The sequence below is a fragment of the Cydia strobilella genome, chromosome 13 (assembly GCF_947568885.1).
Source record: "Cydia strobilella chromosome 13, ilCydStro3.1, whole genome shotgun sequence".
Lineage (NCBI taxonomy): Eukaryota > Metazoa > Arthropoda > Insecta > Lepidoptera > Tortricidae > Cydia > Cydia strobilella.
In genome coordinates, this window is record NC_086053.1 from 11,211,652 (window position 1) to 11,227,993 (window position 16,342).

Consider the following 16,342-nt stretch of genomic DNA (forward strand, 5'->3'; position numbering starts at 1 on the left):
TCTTTTCCAATAATGTTTTTTTAAACACATTTTAAAATTTAGCCATACTACGTTTATTTTCTTCCCTTAGGTAGTTAATTTCGTTATACAATTTTGGTATCAAAAACAAATTAGTCCTTTTGCCATAATAGTTTTTAGCAGTGTTTTGTACAATTTTTTTAAGCCTTATGCTCTTTGTTCTATACCTACTTTGTTTCAGCACCTTAAATTTATCATCAAAACAATTTTCTACTGCTATCCTATATCGCACCTTTTGATGTATAGGAAGTATTTTACATATCTTATACAATTTGTCGTAATTTCCTTTAAGCTTGACATATGGAGTCGGTTTTGAACTTGATCTGGATTTGTTTTGTTATGTTATAGTCTGGGAACGAATTTTAATAAAAAAATAATAGAAAATGCGATGGTGCTACGGCGTAGCACAAGTTACCTACATTGGTTGATCGTAGCGAGCGTTTAAGTAATTATTTAAAATTAATTGGCTGATTCAACAAACTAAATACATCTCATAGATAACGTAGAAAGGCGTTGTTTGTTTTATTAATAAGTCTCGTATTTCTCTGCTATACTGACTTTCTACTAGGCGACTGTTATAATATAAAATATCATGACTTTTATGAATTTCAAAAGTTCAAGATACCTGTATTATAATAATAACTGACTAATGTGCATGCATTGAAATCGAAGTCCTTTACTGCATTACCCCTACTATGGCATCAAAGGAATCAAGACACTGGGTTCACTCGAAAAGTTCCTTCCAATAGAACTCAATCTGAAATGGAAATGACCGAACTCTCCGGCTTGCAATTATTGCTCTTGTTGCCAACATTTGTTCTTACCTACTTCGAGAGGCAATAAACTGGGAGGGATTTTATTGTGCTCCAAATTCGCTTAGTTTTATTATTTTGACGGTAATTTAAAAGTCAGGTTTATGAGCGTAGTCAGAGCGTTTGAATAGATTTAGAGCGGTTCTTTAAAGTAAAACAACACGTAAGTATCTGTCGCAAGTAGGAACTAGATATTATGGAGATTTCCTATTTAATATAGTAATAAAATATAAGGTATTTTGTAGAAAGTAGTTGGTATGATATTTTTCTTTCTTTCTTCGGTGGGTAATACCAAAGGTGGGTTCGTTTTATGCTCCATACTTTTACGCTCTGAAACAGGCATTATATCAATCAGCATTCAGTAGTTATACGACATTTAAAGTAAAACTTTCAAACTTCGTGGTCTAAAATAATACAGTAAAAATTAATTAAATAAGCTTTATATTGCATGTAAAACATAAATACTACTTGGTACAATACAAGCTTCTAAAATAATGAGCAGGATTATTTAAACATCAATAATTAATAACATAGATTGAATTACTTTACACTCTAAACAAAAATTAACTATCAAAATCTACGCCAACAGGGAGCTGAAATATTAATTACACAGTTTACTCAGCTTATATTTCACTTTAATTTTGTTTCATTATGAAGTTCGTGCCGAAAATACCTACTAATCATCATCATCATCATCATCATCACTTAAGAGCTTTGCTCTTGTCGCAACTTACTTTTTCCTTAACATCCTGGAAGGAAAAATTGAAAAGACGAGAGGCAGTGGAAAGCCTAGAATCACATCTGAGCCAAGTAAAAGAGAATGCATCGTACGAGCAAATCAAAAGACTGGCTCAGGAAAGAAAGGACTGGCAATTACACCACCTACTAATAAAAGAGCTAAATTATAATGTTTTCACATTGATTGTATTGCTATCGCCTAGCTGTTCACCTGAATAGTACCAAGTTCTCGTGATTATCCATATATATTTTTTGTCACATAGTTAATAATCAATGTTGGTGCTCCCATACAATTGTTTAAAATAATCGTTCTCCTTATTTTAGTAGCTTGTATTGTACCAAGTAGTATTTACGTTTTACGTGCAATATAAAGCTTATTTAATTATTTTTACTGTATTATTTTAGACCACCAAGTAGAAAAGTTTCACCTTAAAATATGTCTGATACTGAATGCTGATTCATATAAAGCCTATTTTAGAGCGTAAAAGTATGGAATATAAAACGCATATCAATTTTCTTCTCTACACATACCAATTTAACACTTGACCCTACTCATAGTGTTGTGATCCTGCCGGTGAGTAAGGTTGCTGGAGCTCAACGATGGTGCGGAGTCTTAGGGTCGGCATAGTTGTAAATTGATCTAATTTAATCGCGTTAGACCCGGTAATGACATTAATTATACCTATATCATACTTCCAAGAATTTACGGTACGTAAATATTTGTGCACTTTGCACTCATTACAGTCATTACCTAGTGTACAGAGGTTAACCACGTGTACGTTTTACATAAGATAACACCAGATGCACGTTATTAAATTTTAGCTCTTATGCTATCGTAATAAAATTTACTTCCCCTATTAAAAGCAGGTAAAATACATCGTGCAATTTTCCTCGTTGCTCAAGAGGGTCAAATTAGTGGACTGCCTCGTTAATCTTTTGTAATTTGTAATAAAATAAAATTTACGGGCTCGAAAATTACGTAGTGCATAATAGATTCTTTACCGGTATTTTATTCCGGTTTTTTGTTCTAAATTGTATACCTACGCATTTCACACCTCTTCCCTCTTCTTCACCGTATTGTGTAAGACTTGTTAAAATGTAGCTTTGACATAAAAATGCTCTTCAAAGTTCAAGCGCACAAACAAAAGACCCTATTTGAGAAATTATAATTATATCTCATAAAGCGCTGCCGTTTATCGTTTGTCAAGGTCACCGTCATTTTCTATTAGTTGCGAAAGTGACGCATGACACGATAGACAATAAGTACAACCTATTGGTACAACGTATCGGCACAAACATTTCCTATTCTAGATCGCATAATTTCAAGATTTGTTCGCTAGATCGCTGCGTCGGCTTGCGAATAAAATGGAGATCTTATCTGTTTCATCAACGGAGTGGAAACGTACTGATAGCTTTTTTAAATTCTAATGCGTTTCAAGTGCAAATGTTCGGGGCGACTTTGAATTTGAAAGGCAATCGGATCTGGTAGGCGTCACATTTTCAAATATCTACCAGTGGCAAAGCAGCTGAATTTCAATTGCCAAGTGGCATTATACTACCGTTTTATTTGCAGTAGTGTACCAATGTATGCTTATACACTATACTTACAGCAACATTGGCGCCCATTTTCAAGAGTAGCTCTTCTTGCCGTGGTTAAATTGGAAAGTAAGTAATAAGCGCTGTATTACAAAAAAAACCTCTTTAAGTACTTTAATACGTTAGAATAGTGAATAGGAAATTGTTATACTAAGACTAAAATCCAAAAACCATTACGACAAATTACACACTACATACTGAGAGGTATGGTACAACTAAGTAAGTATTATTAATTTTATTCAGTTCGACAACTTTCATTTAAACGTTATAATGTTTAATAAACTAAATGGAGTCAGTTACACCAACTGAAACATATGATGGCATTATACGTATATCACTCAAACAAGTTTCATACTAGCGACTAATAATTTTCAAATAAAAAAAAGTTATTGCTTAGATCTGCCAGTTCGACTACTTCTAAACTTACCCTACTGAATAATAAAGTTTAAAAAACATTCGTACATAGTAGTAGTCAATTTGAATTACGCGCATGTAGGCGTATAAATACACCAGCGGCACAGAACGCAAATATTTTATCTAAATACGTTATTTACTGTTCCCAAGCGAGCTGATACCATAACCTACAAATGCAATAATACTTACTATGGAAATAGGAAGTGTTGGTAGGTATCCTATAGGGATTAACTTAAACATTTTCATTGTTCCTTTTCCTTTATTTGACGTTGGTAGGTAGTTAAAATGTTACTAGCTTGGTAGCCTAGCGACGAGCAAAGGGCGCGCGACTTTCAAAACAGAGGTCGTGGGTTCAAACCGCAGCTCCTTCCAATGAGTTTGTCGAAATGTATGTATTATTTACCAGTCACTTTTCGGTAAATGAAAACATCGTGAGGAAACCGGACTAACGCCAAACGGCCCAGTTTCCCTTCTGATTTGGAAGGTCAAAAGGCAGTCGCTATCATAAAACTACGTCAATTCTTAGTATTAGTTGCCAAGCGAACCCCCAGGTTTCCATGAGCCGTGACAATAAGCCCGGTACAACGCCAGGAAGATGGTGGTAGTTCAAGTTTGACTTGAACAATACGTAGAATTTTCACTAAGCAGTAAGAAGTTCTATCAACTGCAGGTTTGGAATTATTGAAAGTTGCTCAACTAGCCAAGTTTCACGCGAGCTCTTTTGCTAACTTGCCACTTCAAAGTCGGACTCTGATGCGCTTTAGTTAACTGGAAATGTTTTCACTGAACTATAATGTTCTGTTAGTTCCCAAAACCCAAATAGCACTCGTACGTAACATAAGCATATATGTTTTGAAATGCTCACTGCCCTATAACTCGTAGTTATAAGATTACCATAGATTAGCTGGTTATACTCGTTGAATTTTAATTGCTAACTTAAATTAGGTAGGTATAATATAAATAATAAACATGTGTAATAAGTTCCTTGATATCCAATTCTTGGTACATATTATTTCCAATTTAGATTATCCAATATTTCCAATGTATGATGCTTGTATGATACATTCTTGATTAAAAAAATTAATCTACATAAAATCGTTTAATTAGGTATTTTTAAAGCAGCTGAACAAAAGTAGTTCCAATTAATAATTCTTTCTACCTGTAGGTAAATTCATAAGAGCTGGCTCGGGATTTGTACAAATTGTCAAAATTTTCATATAAAATTCGTGCCAGCTTTCGTGATTTCGTGCTCGAATTTAAGGAAAAACTATCAACGAGCATTTCACGCTCAACCGGTTTTTTCCACAAAACATGTCTTACCGTTAAAGACTTCCAATTTCCTTTCGTTTCCTATTTACTCGTACTTCGTATTCTTTATATTTTCCTCTCAATTATCTTCGATGTCATATTTGTAAGAATCGCAGAGCAAAGGAATTGAGTTTCCCCTCGACACATGGCTAAAACCCTTATCTTCTTGTTTCTTGTTCCCCTTTGAACATGTGAACCGTTGTCAAACAAGATTATAAGTCGAAAAGTTGACGAAAAAATGTTTCATATTACTCATACATTCATGTCCTCCATGTTTGTAATGGTTTGACGAATGGTCTGATTTTTTTTAAAACTAAGTCTTGTATTATACCTAATTTATTTATTGTCAATAATGTATCATTATCAACGTAAAGGTGCTATTCGGATGACAATTTCAGCAGCATTGGTATCGTATCGCTGCGTTACTGTCAATGTATTTGACGCAAAAAGTTGGATTGAACGTTTTAATCGCAGCAATAATGCAACAAAAACACACGCAGCTGCGGTCGTGATCAAGAATCTAACCCTAACACAAGTGTATAACCTCTCTACCTCTGTGCAGTTTCTAAATCATACATAATTTTATTGTCATTAGCAGAGCTGTTCCATACAAATGCTTCGGAAGCAAAGTGGCACTATAACCGTGCTATGAAATCTTTAAAGGGACATTAAACAAAATTCAGTTAATGTTTTTCGTAAGGGAGGCCGATGCCGTTTAAAAAATGTGTTATCTTAATCGTCATCTCACGCGCACCAATAGTGGCAAGCTTAATCAGACGACTCTTGATTGCATTTCGCTAGGACCAAAGCAGCCTTACATCTCGTATGCATGTTTTAGTGTGCGTGAGATGCGTGATGACACCACTCAAGAAATTTTTCAAGTATTGAATTGAAATTGAAGGTCGTATCAAAACAAGACGTTTATCAAATTGTTAATGCAAAATCGACCTCCCGTTTCATTCTCCTGGAAAGGAATGCATGTGCGAATTTCAGTGGGAACAAATTATTTTCTGAATTCACTTTTATGCACGGTTTACAGCAATTGGAATAAAAGTTGTTCTGTGTATGAAATGTGGAAATGCGGACATATGGTTTTTATCATGTCGGACTGATTTAGAGCTGCCGACGTGGTTATATACGTGCGTGATATCAATTTATTAGAAAAATGGGTTTACAAATATATCTAAAATAAAATATCTCCCGCACTACTTTATCTTCATTTCGCATGCACTCAGCGTAAGCGATTTTCAAGGTCGCATCAAAATAAGATTGTGGTTCGTGAATTGACCTAAAACTAAATTTATGTACCTATTTGTACCCATTGTAACTCTCTGCAAAAATATTTAGATAACACCATCATATAATCAAATCAATTTATCTCAAGTATTAATTCCGCCCATTAGGCGTAAATATTAACAATAAACTTCGGGTTTTAATTCAAATAAGACGCCAGAGTCATTAAAATAACGGAGGGTAATAATTACTTGAGAGAAAATGAATCCACGGCTGACTGAGCACAACTTAAAGCAGTTGGTTTGGTGCATGAGAAAAACTTAAAGCGTTGTAAAACACGTTCGAACGTTTTTCAAAAACTATTTGAAATAATGGTAGATTCTGCATGTAATTTAATGTTATATATAGCTATTCATGAGATCATACCAATCAAATATTATTTTAATATTGCGAAAGGCTATTTTCTCTATTCATAATGACAGTGCTTCAAGATAAGTATCTTATGTCATAAAGTAATGCCAAAATTTGTTAGATTTAATAATAATTATAGCGGTCATTCTCAAAAAATATGTCTGCAGTCTAATTGCCGCGATCCATATTTTTTTATACAAAATGTATGAAAAGAGTCGTGGTAATTAGCAAAACCGCAGACATATTCTCAGAGAATGGCCCATGGTTGGCTTTTTCGAAACGTGGTTTCGAGAAAACAGTTTAATCTTTTTCGTCGTATACCTAATACCGGTTTTGATAAAATATTATTTTTCGTATTTCGCAAACAAAGGGCATAGCACTAATTTATATTTATTTTTATAAAATAAGTGCAAGTTAACACTGGACCGGCTTGGCAAGCGATAGAGTGTGGCAGTTCCAGTATCGTCGCTGTATCTGTCAATTTCTTTGATAAACTGAGTGACGTTCGCCACCGCATTACTGCCGCGATTCACAGATTAGTCAGTCAGATATCCGCAAGTAAATTCACAGATAAGCGGCCACGCCAAGGCCGCAGCAGCAATGTCGCAATAATTAAAAGGTAAAAAAGAAAAAAGGTAAACTTTTCAAGTACTGCTGGACGAACAATGGCAAGGTCTACGTCAGGAAAGATGACAACTCTCCGATTGTACTGGTAAATAGTGAAAATCAAATTGAAAGACTTGGTAAAGAGGGACAGCACAGGAAGGAAAACGAAAGAGAAACCACCCCCCACGGAGCGTCTTCACTGGCACTAGCAAACCTTCACGAAGTAAATTTTGAAAACATTTATCTGAACCCCAACCCGCATATTGTAGCACAAAAAATTATTAATGCACTCACCCAATCGCTGGATATTAGTAAATCAAATAAGAAAGTCCCTAAAAAACAAAGAGCTATTAAACCCTGGATTACCCCTGGTATCTTAAGGTGTATCGGTAATATAAATAATTTACAACGCAGAGTTAAATCTAATCCTGACAATGAGATCCTGAAGGTCACATACAAGAGATATCGCAATTTTTGCACCAACTTAATCAAAAAAACTAAAAGGAAATATGATACGGAACAGCTTGAAACCGTTGCAAAAAACCCCAAAGCGTTATGGAAAACCATTAAAACGATTACTTATTACAAAACTAAGAATAATGACAACAATCTTGAATTACTTAATGCTAAGCCATCTGCGTCTGCTGCTGCCAACTATGTCAATCACTTCTTCGCTACTGTAGGACAAAAATTGGCAGAAAATATATTAGTAAATCATACAATTCATCCTACTACGCAGGTATCTACAGTCTCAACTAATGCATCATCATTCGTGCTGTTGGATACAGACCCCAAGGAAGTAGATACAATTCTTATGAGCCTCAAGAATGATAGTGCACCTGGTTGTGATGGTATCCCCACAGCCTTTTTAAAACTAGCCAGGCAAGTAGTTGTCCCAATTATAAGTAAACTGACCAACCTATGCTTTGCCGAAGGTGTATTCCCAATGGAACTTAAACAGGCCATTGTAACCCCTGTATACAAGACTGGGGAGAGAGACGACGTCAATGACTACCGGCCAATATCGGTGCTACCTTCTATTTCTAAAATTGTTGAAAAACTGATAAACAAACGGCTTACTAATTACCTTAACAAGTTTAAACTTCTCTCCGACTCACAGTTTGATTTAGGCAAGGGAAATCCACAGAAAATGCTGTACTGGCACTCACAAATGAAATCACGCGACACACAGATACAGGTGATAAATGTCTTGCGGTATTCTTAGACCTACGGAAGGCATTTGACGCCGTCTCTCTTCCCTTGCTTGTAAACAAGCTTGAAAAAATTGGCATCCGAGGAAAACCGTTAGATCTATTCAATAGCTATCTGTATGGCCGGTGCCAACGAACAAGAATTGGATCGCACTTAAGTGAAGAGAGGTTGGTTACCTTCGGTGTTCCCCAGGGAAGCGTCTTGGGCCCAACTCTCTTTCTTACCTACATCAATGACCTTACAGATCTCAAACTTGACGGTGGCTGTCTCTTCTCCTACGCTGATGACACTGTAGTAGTCTTTAATGGCAGTTCGTGGGACGCGGTGTATGAAAAAGCTGAAAATGGATTGCACAGGATAGCTACGTGGCTGAGTCATAACTTACTTACTCTTAACACCGATAAAACTAACTATATATGCTTTTCAAAGTACGCGAACACACAGCCGCCCATTGATCTTAAAATAAAAATACACACATGTAATCTAGTTAACTCTCAGATATGCACCTGTCAAGTTATTCAAAAGGTCTCCTCGACTAAATATCTTGGGGTCATTTTGGACCAGCGGCTCTCCTGGCACAACCATATCGAATATCTAAACGGAAGAATCAGGAAACTCATTTGGCTGTTCAAAATCCTTAAACATGTTGCATCTAAACAACTACTCACCCAAATATATGTCTCACTAGCTCAGTCAATTGTGACGTACTGTGTTCCCATTTGGGGTGGAGCCAATAAAACCAAGTTCTTACAGGTTAAATGAGCCCAAAGATGTCCGCTCAAAGTAATATTTTCCAAACCGTACAGATATCCGACTGATGAGTTGTACAAAGAATCTAGTTTATTATCTGTAAGAAAGCTCTATGTTCTAGGATGTGTCACAAAATTACACACAACAATAAAGTACAACACTAGTAGTGTAACTCGCAGGAGAAAGCGCAAAGCTGCACCAGTGCCTCTAACAAACTCAAAATTTGCCAAAAGACAGTTCTACTATCAATCTGCTAAACTATATAACACCATTAACGAGCAACTTGACATTTACCCACAGCAACTATATGACTGTAAAAAAATCGTTATTGAATATGTAAAAAAGTTAACATACGTAGAAATTGAATCCATTTTGCAATAATGTAATTTAAAAGTTTAAAATAGATACCACATGTAGACACACACACACACACACACGCGCGCGCGCGCGCGCACGCATGCACAAGCACAAGCATGTTAAATAGAAATAGAAATTCATGGTAATATTATATAATATGTATTAAATTAAACTTAGTTTCTAATCTAAAGTACCTATACCTAATGTACCTATCTTACCTTATAATAAGTATAAGCTTAAGATTTAAGATAATTTAATTTAAGATAATTTTGGTAAACCTTGTACTTAATGGAAGAGCGGAGCCTTCTGGTACAAGTATCTTTTTACATAAAAGAAGGTTCTTGTTTCGATCCTAGTTAAAACTTGTTGTGTACCCAATAAATCATTTTTCATTTTTTTTTTAAGGGGCCGTAGTCGATTTTGGAGCAAAAATTTTAAATTGATAGATTTAGTCGTTGAAATTATACACGTTTTGTTACGTAATATATAAATAACAAGTATTGGTTTCTATTAGCACGTCTTCTCATCTTGCCTCTTAATAATGAGGTCGCGAGCGTGTGTCACCGGTAATATATGAAAAGAAGGGGTAGTTTTTAAAAATTCATCAAACATTTATGGTGGTAAATTATACAAATTGATGTATAAGAATAGTTTCAGCAAATGTTGTAGATTGTTTAAGCATCAAAATTAGAGAAATTGTCACTTGTTTTGAAGTAATTTCTGGAGAAAATTGATTTCGTCTAACTTTCATTTACACTACTTCAAAGTCATAATAATAAAAATGTAGTGTGATAAACGTCAAGTACAGGATATGTGTAATACAAAATTACCATGTTTAGCCGTCCAAACTTTACGAAATTTACAAATAAGAGCGACAAAATCAGTGCTTTACACGCGTTTACCTAAACGTCCATCAGAAAAGCCAACATTACTAATTTAGTGAGTCTGTTTTCAAAAAATTGATCTGATAAAAGGTAAGATAAGAAGACGTGCTAATAGAAACCAGTACTTGTTATTTCAATTAGGTAACAAACGGTGTACAATTTCACCGACTAAATCTATCAATCTTACATTTTTGCGACTAAAATCGACACCGGCCTCTTAAGCAGCTATCATCCGAACGTCATCTTTTCACAGCATACGTGCCTTTCCTTCCTTGTTCCCCACGCAAAGGGCAGACACCTGAAGACTTAAAACAAAGGGTTTTCACTTTCCACGGTCCTTACGTCGCAGGAATTTCATTAAAAGAAGATCGCGTCGTAAATTAGCCTACCTCATCACCGGTATAGGACACGGTTCATTCCGGTCTCTCTCTATTGTCCATTGTCTTAATAAATGTTATTGTAATGATGATGTGAAATATAGAGCTATTTAGAAACGTTAAGTAAATTACCTTTGGATGTTAATTCATCAATCAAGTTGGTTAGTATTTATCTTATTTTGATCTAAATAATGCTTTCCTAACTAACGAATCGCTTATCAATCCATAACTTACGTAGATCCACCATAATATGTACTTATTTATCACATAAATTATAGAGACTCGCGCCATCAAGGGACAACATTAAAACTTCATAAATCTAGAGTTTTGAATGATTCACGGTTAGTTTCACTAAACTTATATTGATTCATAAATCTAATTGATTTGACATATTCCCAATGAATCTTGATCGGCGTTGACGATACTGTGTATATGTATACACGGTATCGCGTTCAGTAGGTATGGATTAAACGAAAACCAATGATAAAGGATTTTAAGAACTACTGATTTGACATTCGTGTATGTTCGAAAGCGAATATTAATTGTTTTAGAGAGCGAAATAACTCGACACTGGTATTAATGCACGTACTCGTAATTACACATAAATTAAGAAGCTTTATTAATACAAACTTTTCAAACACGGTGCAAAAAAAAATAAAAAATAAGAAGTACTTTTTAATGATCGCCGGTTTTTTATGCCTGTAGTCATATTACCTATGTACCTTTTTATTACAATTTATTCGCTTGCCTGCTCAAGACATGTTATTGCTCGGTTCCTCCATCAGGCAACATATTATTCAAGAATTTTATTTTCTTCTTTATAGAATTCCTTAAGTGATATTGAAGTTACAGGATCTGTAATATTGTGTAGCGCCCTCCTAACTTTTTTTTATCACAGGTGTTCTTTACCCATGCTTGTAAAGTAATACACGTGCCACGAATCCTGAAATGCTGTCACGTAAACAAATAGCTTACACGTGCTGGATAAATTGATATTAAAATTTGGAGCTCCACACGAGATTATTCGAAAGTTCCAAGTGTCTGTTGATAGAGTAAAATCTAATCAGTTTAGAATATGTATAAAGTTATTAAATTGGTATTTAATACCTTCTAAAGTTGAGTTAAAATTAATTATCAAATTAATCTATTCAACAAGGAGGAGTTTTGGCCGAAGGGTGTCAAGTTCCGGCGGTTCCGCAGCCGGTTCCCTGACACTGCGGGGTTGCGTAATACATGTGTGTAGTTTTTAGTTTTAAAATATGTTTTTTATAAAATGTATGCTAGTTTTAAGGTATTTATCTATAGGCCATTGGTTTCCTGAAAATAAAGTTTTTCATTTCATTTCATTAACATCAGCATATTTAAGTAATATCAAGTGTAGTATCTAAAAATGAACAACTGTATGTGTATAAGTACGAGTATGTGTATCAACAACTTGAAATTGTATCAAGTCTTAATACAATTTAGCTTTATTTAATGGCCCGACATTTTATTTTCGAAATGAAATAGCATCTAAAGTTAGTTTATGATCTCCTAAAATGTTGAAATGGCAAGAAGTGCCTTAACGACACCGGGAACAATATACTACTTTATCTTGCAAATCTTCAGTTTTAACAGCAGTTTTGTTTCATGATGATATTATAAAAATATAGTTATGAGACAATTGCTACCTATTGTAAAAATATGATTCATTTTTAGGGTTGCGTAGTCAACTAGGAACCCTTATAGTTTTGCCATGTCCGCCTGTCCGTCCGTCCGCGGCTTTGCTCCGTGATCGTAAGTGTTAGAAAGCTGCAATTTGGCATGGATACATAAATCATGCATGGCGACAGAACGGTAAAAAAAAACTAGGAAACATGTTTTTTTGGTTACCTCCCATACAAAATAATTTTAGGTACCTAAGGACCGTATCGAAAAGGAAGTAGACAACTACTTAGTGTAGAAGCTGTATAATGACATCGCGTTTTTGAAAAATAACAAAAGTAAATAGAAATATGTAATCTGAAAACGGATTATTTTTAGGGTTCAGTACCCAAAGGGTAAAAACGGGACCCTAATACTAAGACTCCGCTGTTCGTCACCAGGCTGTATCTCATGAACCGTGATTGAAATGTTCACAGATGATGTATTTCTGTTGCGGCTATAACAACAAATACTAAAAAGTACGGAACCCTCGGTGCGCGAGTCCGACTCGCACTTGGCCGGTTTTTAATTTAGATAAACAACTGCCATGCCCCTACTTTGGCCGCAACCTGACTTTTCTTTTGATGTTCTGCATCTTGACGTTAAGCTTTTCTGTCTTAATTAACTAGTAGAAACTGTTTTGGCTTGTGTTTTATTAATATTAATTCATATTGTGTAAGATTGTAAGCTGTTTGTTTCCCAATAAAATAAAAATAAAAATCAGGTTTTGGGCGACTTTCTTGGTCACGCTTTCAGACGCCTTATTCCACTTTTTTTTAAGTCATCAAGGGAAGTTGCAGCCTTAGCATTTTTTTGAAGATATATTTTCATAAGGGCCCAGTATCTCTCGATAAGCAATCGACACACAACTTCCGGACAATTAGGCGGGTTCATGTCTTTCTCTAATAATATCTACCTTGTTGGCCTTATACCACTCTCTAGTCACTTTCTATGTTTGAAATGAGACAGTCCTTTGACAAAGTATAACTCAAAATTCTAATAATAAGTATGAAGCTTACCTGAGTGGAGACCGACACCCCTTGGCTGCCTATGGCGCCACCTGCAATGAAAAGGGCAGATTAACACTAAGAACATCCAAAGGAATATTGCCCTGTTGCCTTTTTGGAATTTGCTGATTAATTATTATTTTCCTTTCTTCGATATAAGGCCGCTTAAAGACTGACTAGTGTATCCCTCTAGGCCGGTCCGCACAGTTCAAAATGTATGAGAAATCTACATTAATTCTCACATTAGAGATTTTTTGAGATGTGATTACCTATGTTACAAATAATATATTTTGAAAAAAATCTCCACAAAATATGTCAATTTGTTTTTATAAATCCAAATTATTACTAAAATAGAGAAATAAACCAAAACATCAATCCCCACACTAGAGATTTTCTAATATACTGTTCTCAGGCATATACTCATTAAGTATTTATATTTTCTTCCAGCTTGGCACAGAAACCTGCCCCCAATAACTTACTTTATTAAAAATTTTTTTTACATAAAAATAACAACTAATGTTTACATAAAAATTACATGTTAATTAAGCTCTTTATATTTACTATATTCTACAAAAAAATCTCTAACGTAAATGAATCCGTTTAATTACTATTAACCATTTTTGTTTCGAATTTTTTTTTGTTGCTTATAGAAAATGGACACTCGACTTTTGTTTCACCTTCATAAATCTCTTACTCATGTTAGTGTAATAACAAAAAAAATCTCACGTATATGTAATATTGTATGGAATACAACCATAATTATTACGACGTCCAAGCTATTTAAATTACCCACGCAGGCACTAACTGACGGGTACTGATTCACTGTAGAGAACGTTTGATCGACTTCCATATCTCCGTCTCACTTCAATGTTCGCGGTACACGATCGGTCCGCTTGAACTGCCGAGAGTTCGCGATGCGGTCGACCGTTAATTCTCCCATGACTAACTTACCCAGTTTCATCGGTACGCGTAACGATTATTTACGCATGTTTAATTTTGATTGCGCGCTTACTTAACACACCTCAGGCAAAGCTCCGATAAAACGCGCAATGCATACATTGCGGCATATATCTCACGTATGTCAGCTATGAGGCTATGACATAGCAATGACAGACAGTGGCAGTTAGTGCCAAATTAGAATACACACTTTTTTACCAACCATAAAGTTTAGTGCAAAGAGAATTTTAAACTCCTTAGTGAAAACCTCACGGTTTGTGCGAAATTGAGCGTTAAGCTATGCTAATAAAGATGATGGTGTGATTTACGGAAATTAATAATAGATATAATTTATTTTATTGTATAATACATTCCCGTTTCATTTACACCCAATATTATATCTTTTTCCGTAATCAAATGCGTTTATAATTACTGTAACCGTCTGTGTAGTGTACCATAATATACGCGATGGTTTGTCCTCCGGGTCCAAAATCGATGATCCCCTTTGATTATTTATTTTAAATGAACGTCAAAATCCAGACAGGAAATTTGATTTTGACATTTACGGCTACTGCCGTAGCAGTCGACAGCAATGTCGCGCTTCAATATTGCTGCAGTCGACTGCATTGCTGCAGAAAACGTGAAAAAGGTCATTCAATTCAATGGGTAGTAGGGTTATGAGATGAAATGACGCAATAATGAAACTTTAGTTAATTAACAATATTATATTAAATCATTATTACATACTATTTTACTCGCAAAAAGGTTTACTACCAACATACTTCTTGGTGCCCAAATGAAATAAATAGTACATTTCGATGCTAGTGCGGAAACTATGTCATTACTTCACGAGTACCGAGATAGGTATCTTGGCAAGACTCGGGACGAGTGAAGAATGACATTTCCGCACGTGTATCGAACGACGTTTTTTAACACAGTTGCGAAAAAATAATAAAAACAACAAGTGAGGAATAAAAACAACAAGTAAGGAATAAAAACTTGGAAACTTAAAACGCCGCTTAGTAAGAAAAAACGCCTCTTTTTTGACAGGCGTTTCGGCAGCTATTCCTTTAAAGTGATATTTTCCAGAATGAACAATAAATGGGCTACATTGTCCATTTTTTTATTTAGGAGTGATTCTCAAAATAGTGGCATCGACAGGTTAAAGTGAAACCTTTTTTTTTATTTTTACTTTTTTCACATTTTAAGGATGGAAAAATATTATTAAAGTATCACATTTAGCATTTTTACTAAAGGCCACGAAAAAATCATACAAATGTAAAAGTTATAGCCTGTTAAAGATTTGAAGGTACAGGTGAGAGTGACATTAGACAGGTTAAAGAGAGTTGTATGGAAAATAAAATAAAAGTGTTATCAATTAATCAATATATTATATATATACTCTGATTTTAATTAGTTTATACCAAAAATATGTGCGGTCGAGTTATGGTAACAATACCAATTATGTTTAAGAAATTTGTTAATTTTTATTATGCTTATTTCTACGAACCATAACTAAATGGCACTAACTATATATTTCACAACCTCAGTATAATCATTCACAATCACCATGGACATAGAAAAATAAGTAAGCTTAGAGTCCTCACTCCATACATTAGTTTCCTTACTTACTAAGTAATATTAATGAAATAAAACTATGAAAACGGATTATATCGCGTATATTGAATTTATAATACATCCCGACGTTTCGAACTCTTTACAGCGTTCGTGGTCAACGGGTGACTGAGGAAAAATTACAAAGTGCAAAAATACCCACATACTAAAATAATGAACAATCATAGACTACAAACTTTAAGGCTGGTTGTACATGCAAAATCGGTTCATAAGGCTAGTTATACACTATAATTATACACTATTATTATTATTAGTTTTATTTCATGAGTAACTATCGCGGTAACCGAAGACAATATTAAGTAATATTAAGTTGTTTGGTTTGGGAGGTATGATAAAAAGTTTTATTAATAAGTTCAAAACTCGCT

The 16,342-nt window shown here is 34.7% G+C and overlaps 1 protein-coding gene across 4 annotated transcripts in view; it reads right to left on the bottom strand.

Moving 5' to 3' along the window:
* The window catches only part of LOC134746625 (serine-rich adhesin for platelets), a 306,716-nt gene that overhangs the window by 58,500 nt on the left and 231,874 nt on the right, over positions 1-16,342 (bottom strand). For all 4 annotated transcript variants that reach the window (XM_063681062.1, XM_063681060.1, XM_063681059.1 and 1 more), the window contains exon 2: positions 13,419-13,459. In XM_063681062.1, coding sequence (XP_063537132.1) covers positions 13,419-13,459 — 41 coding nt within the window. The remainder of the gene's footprint in view (positions 1-13,418; positions 13,460-16,342) is intronic.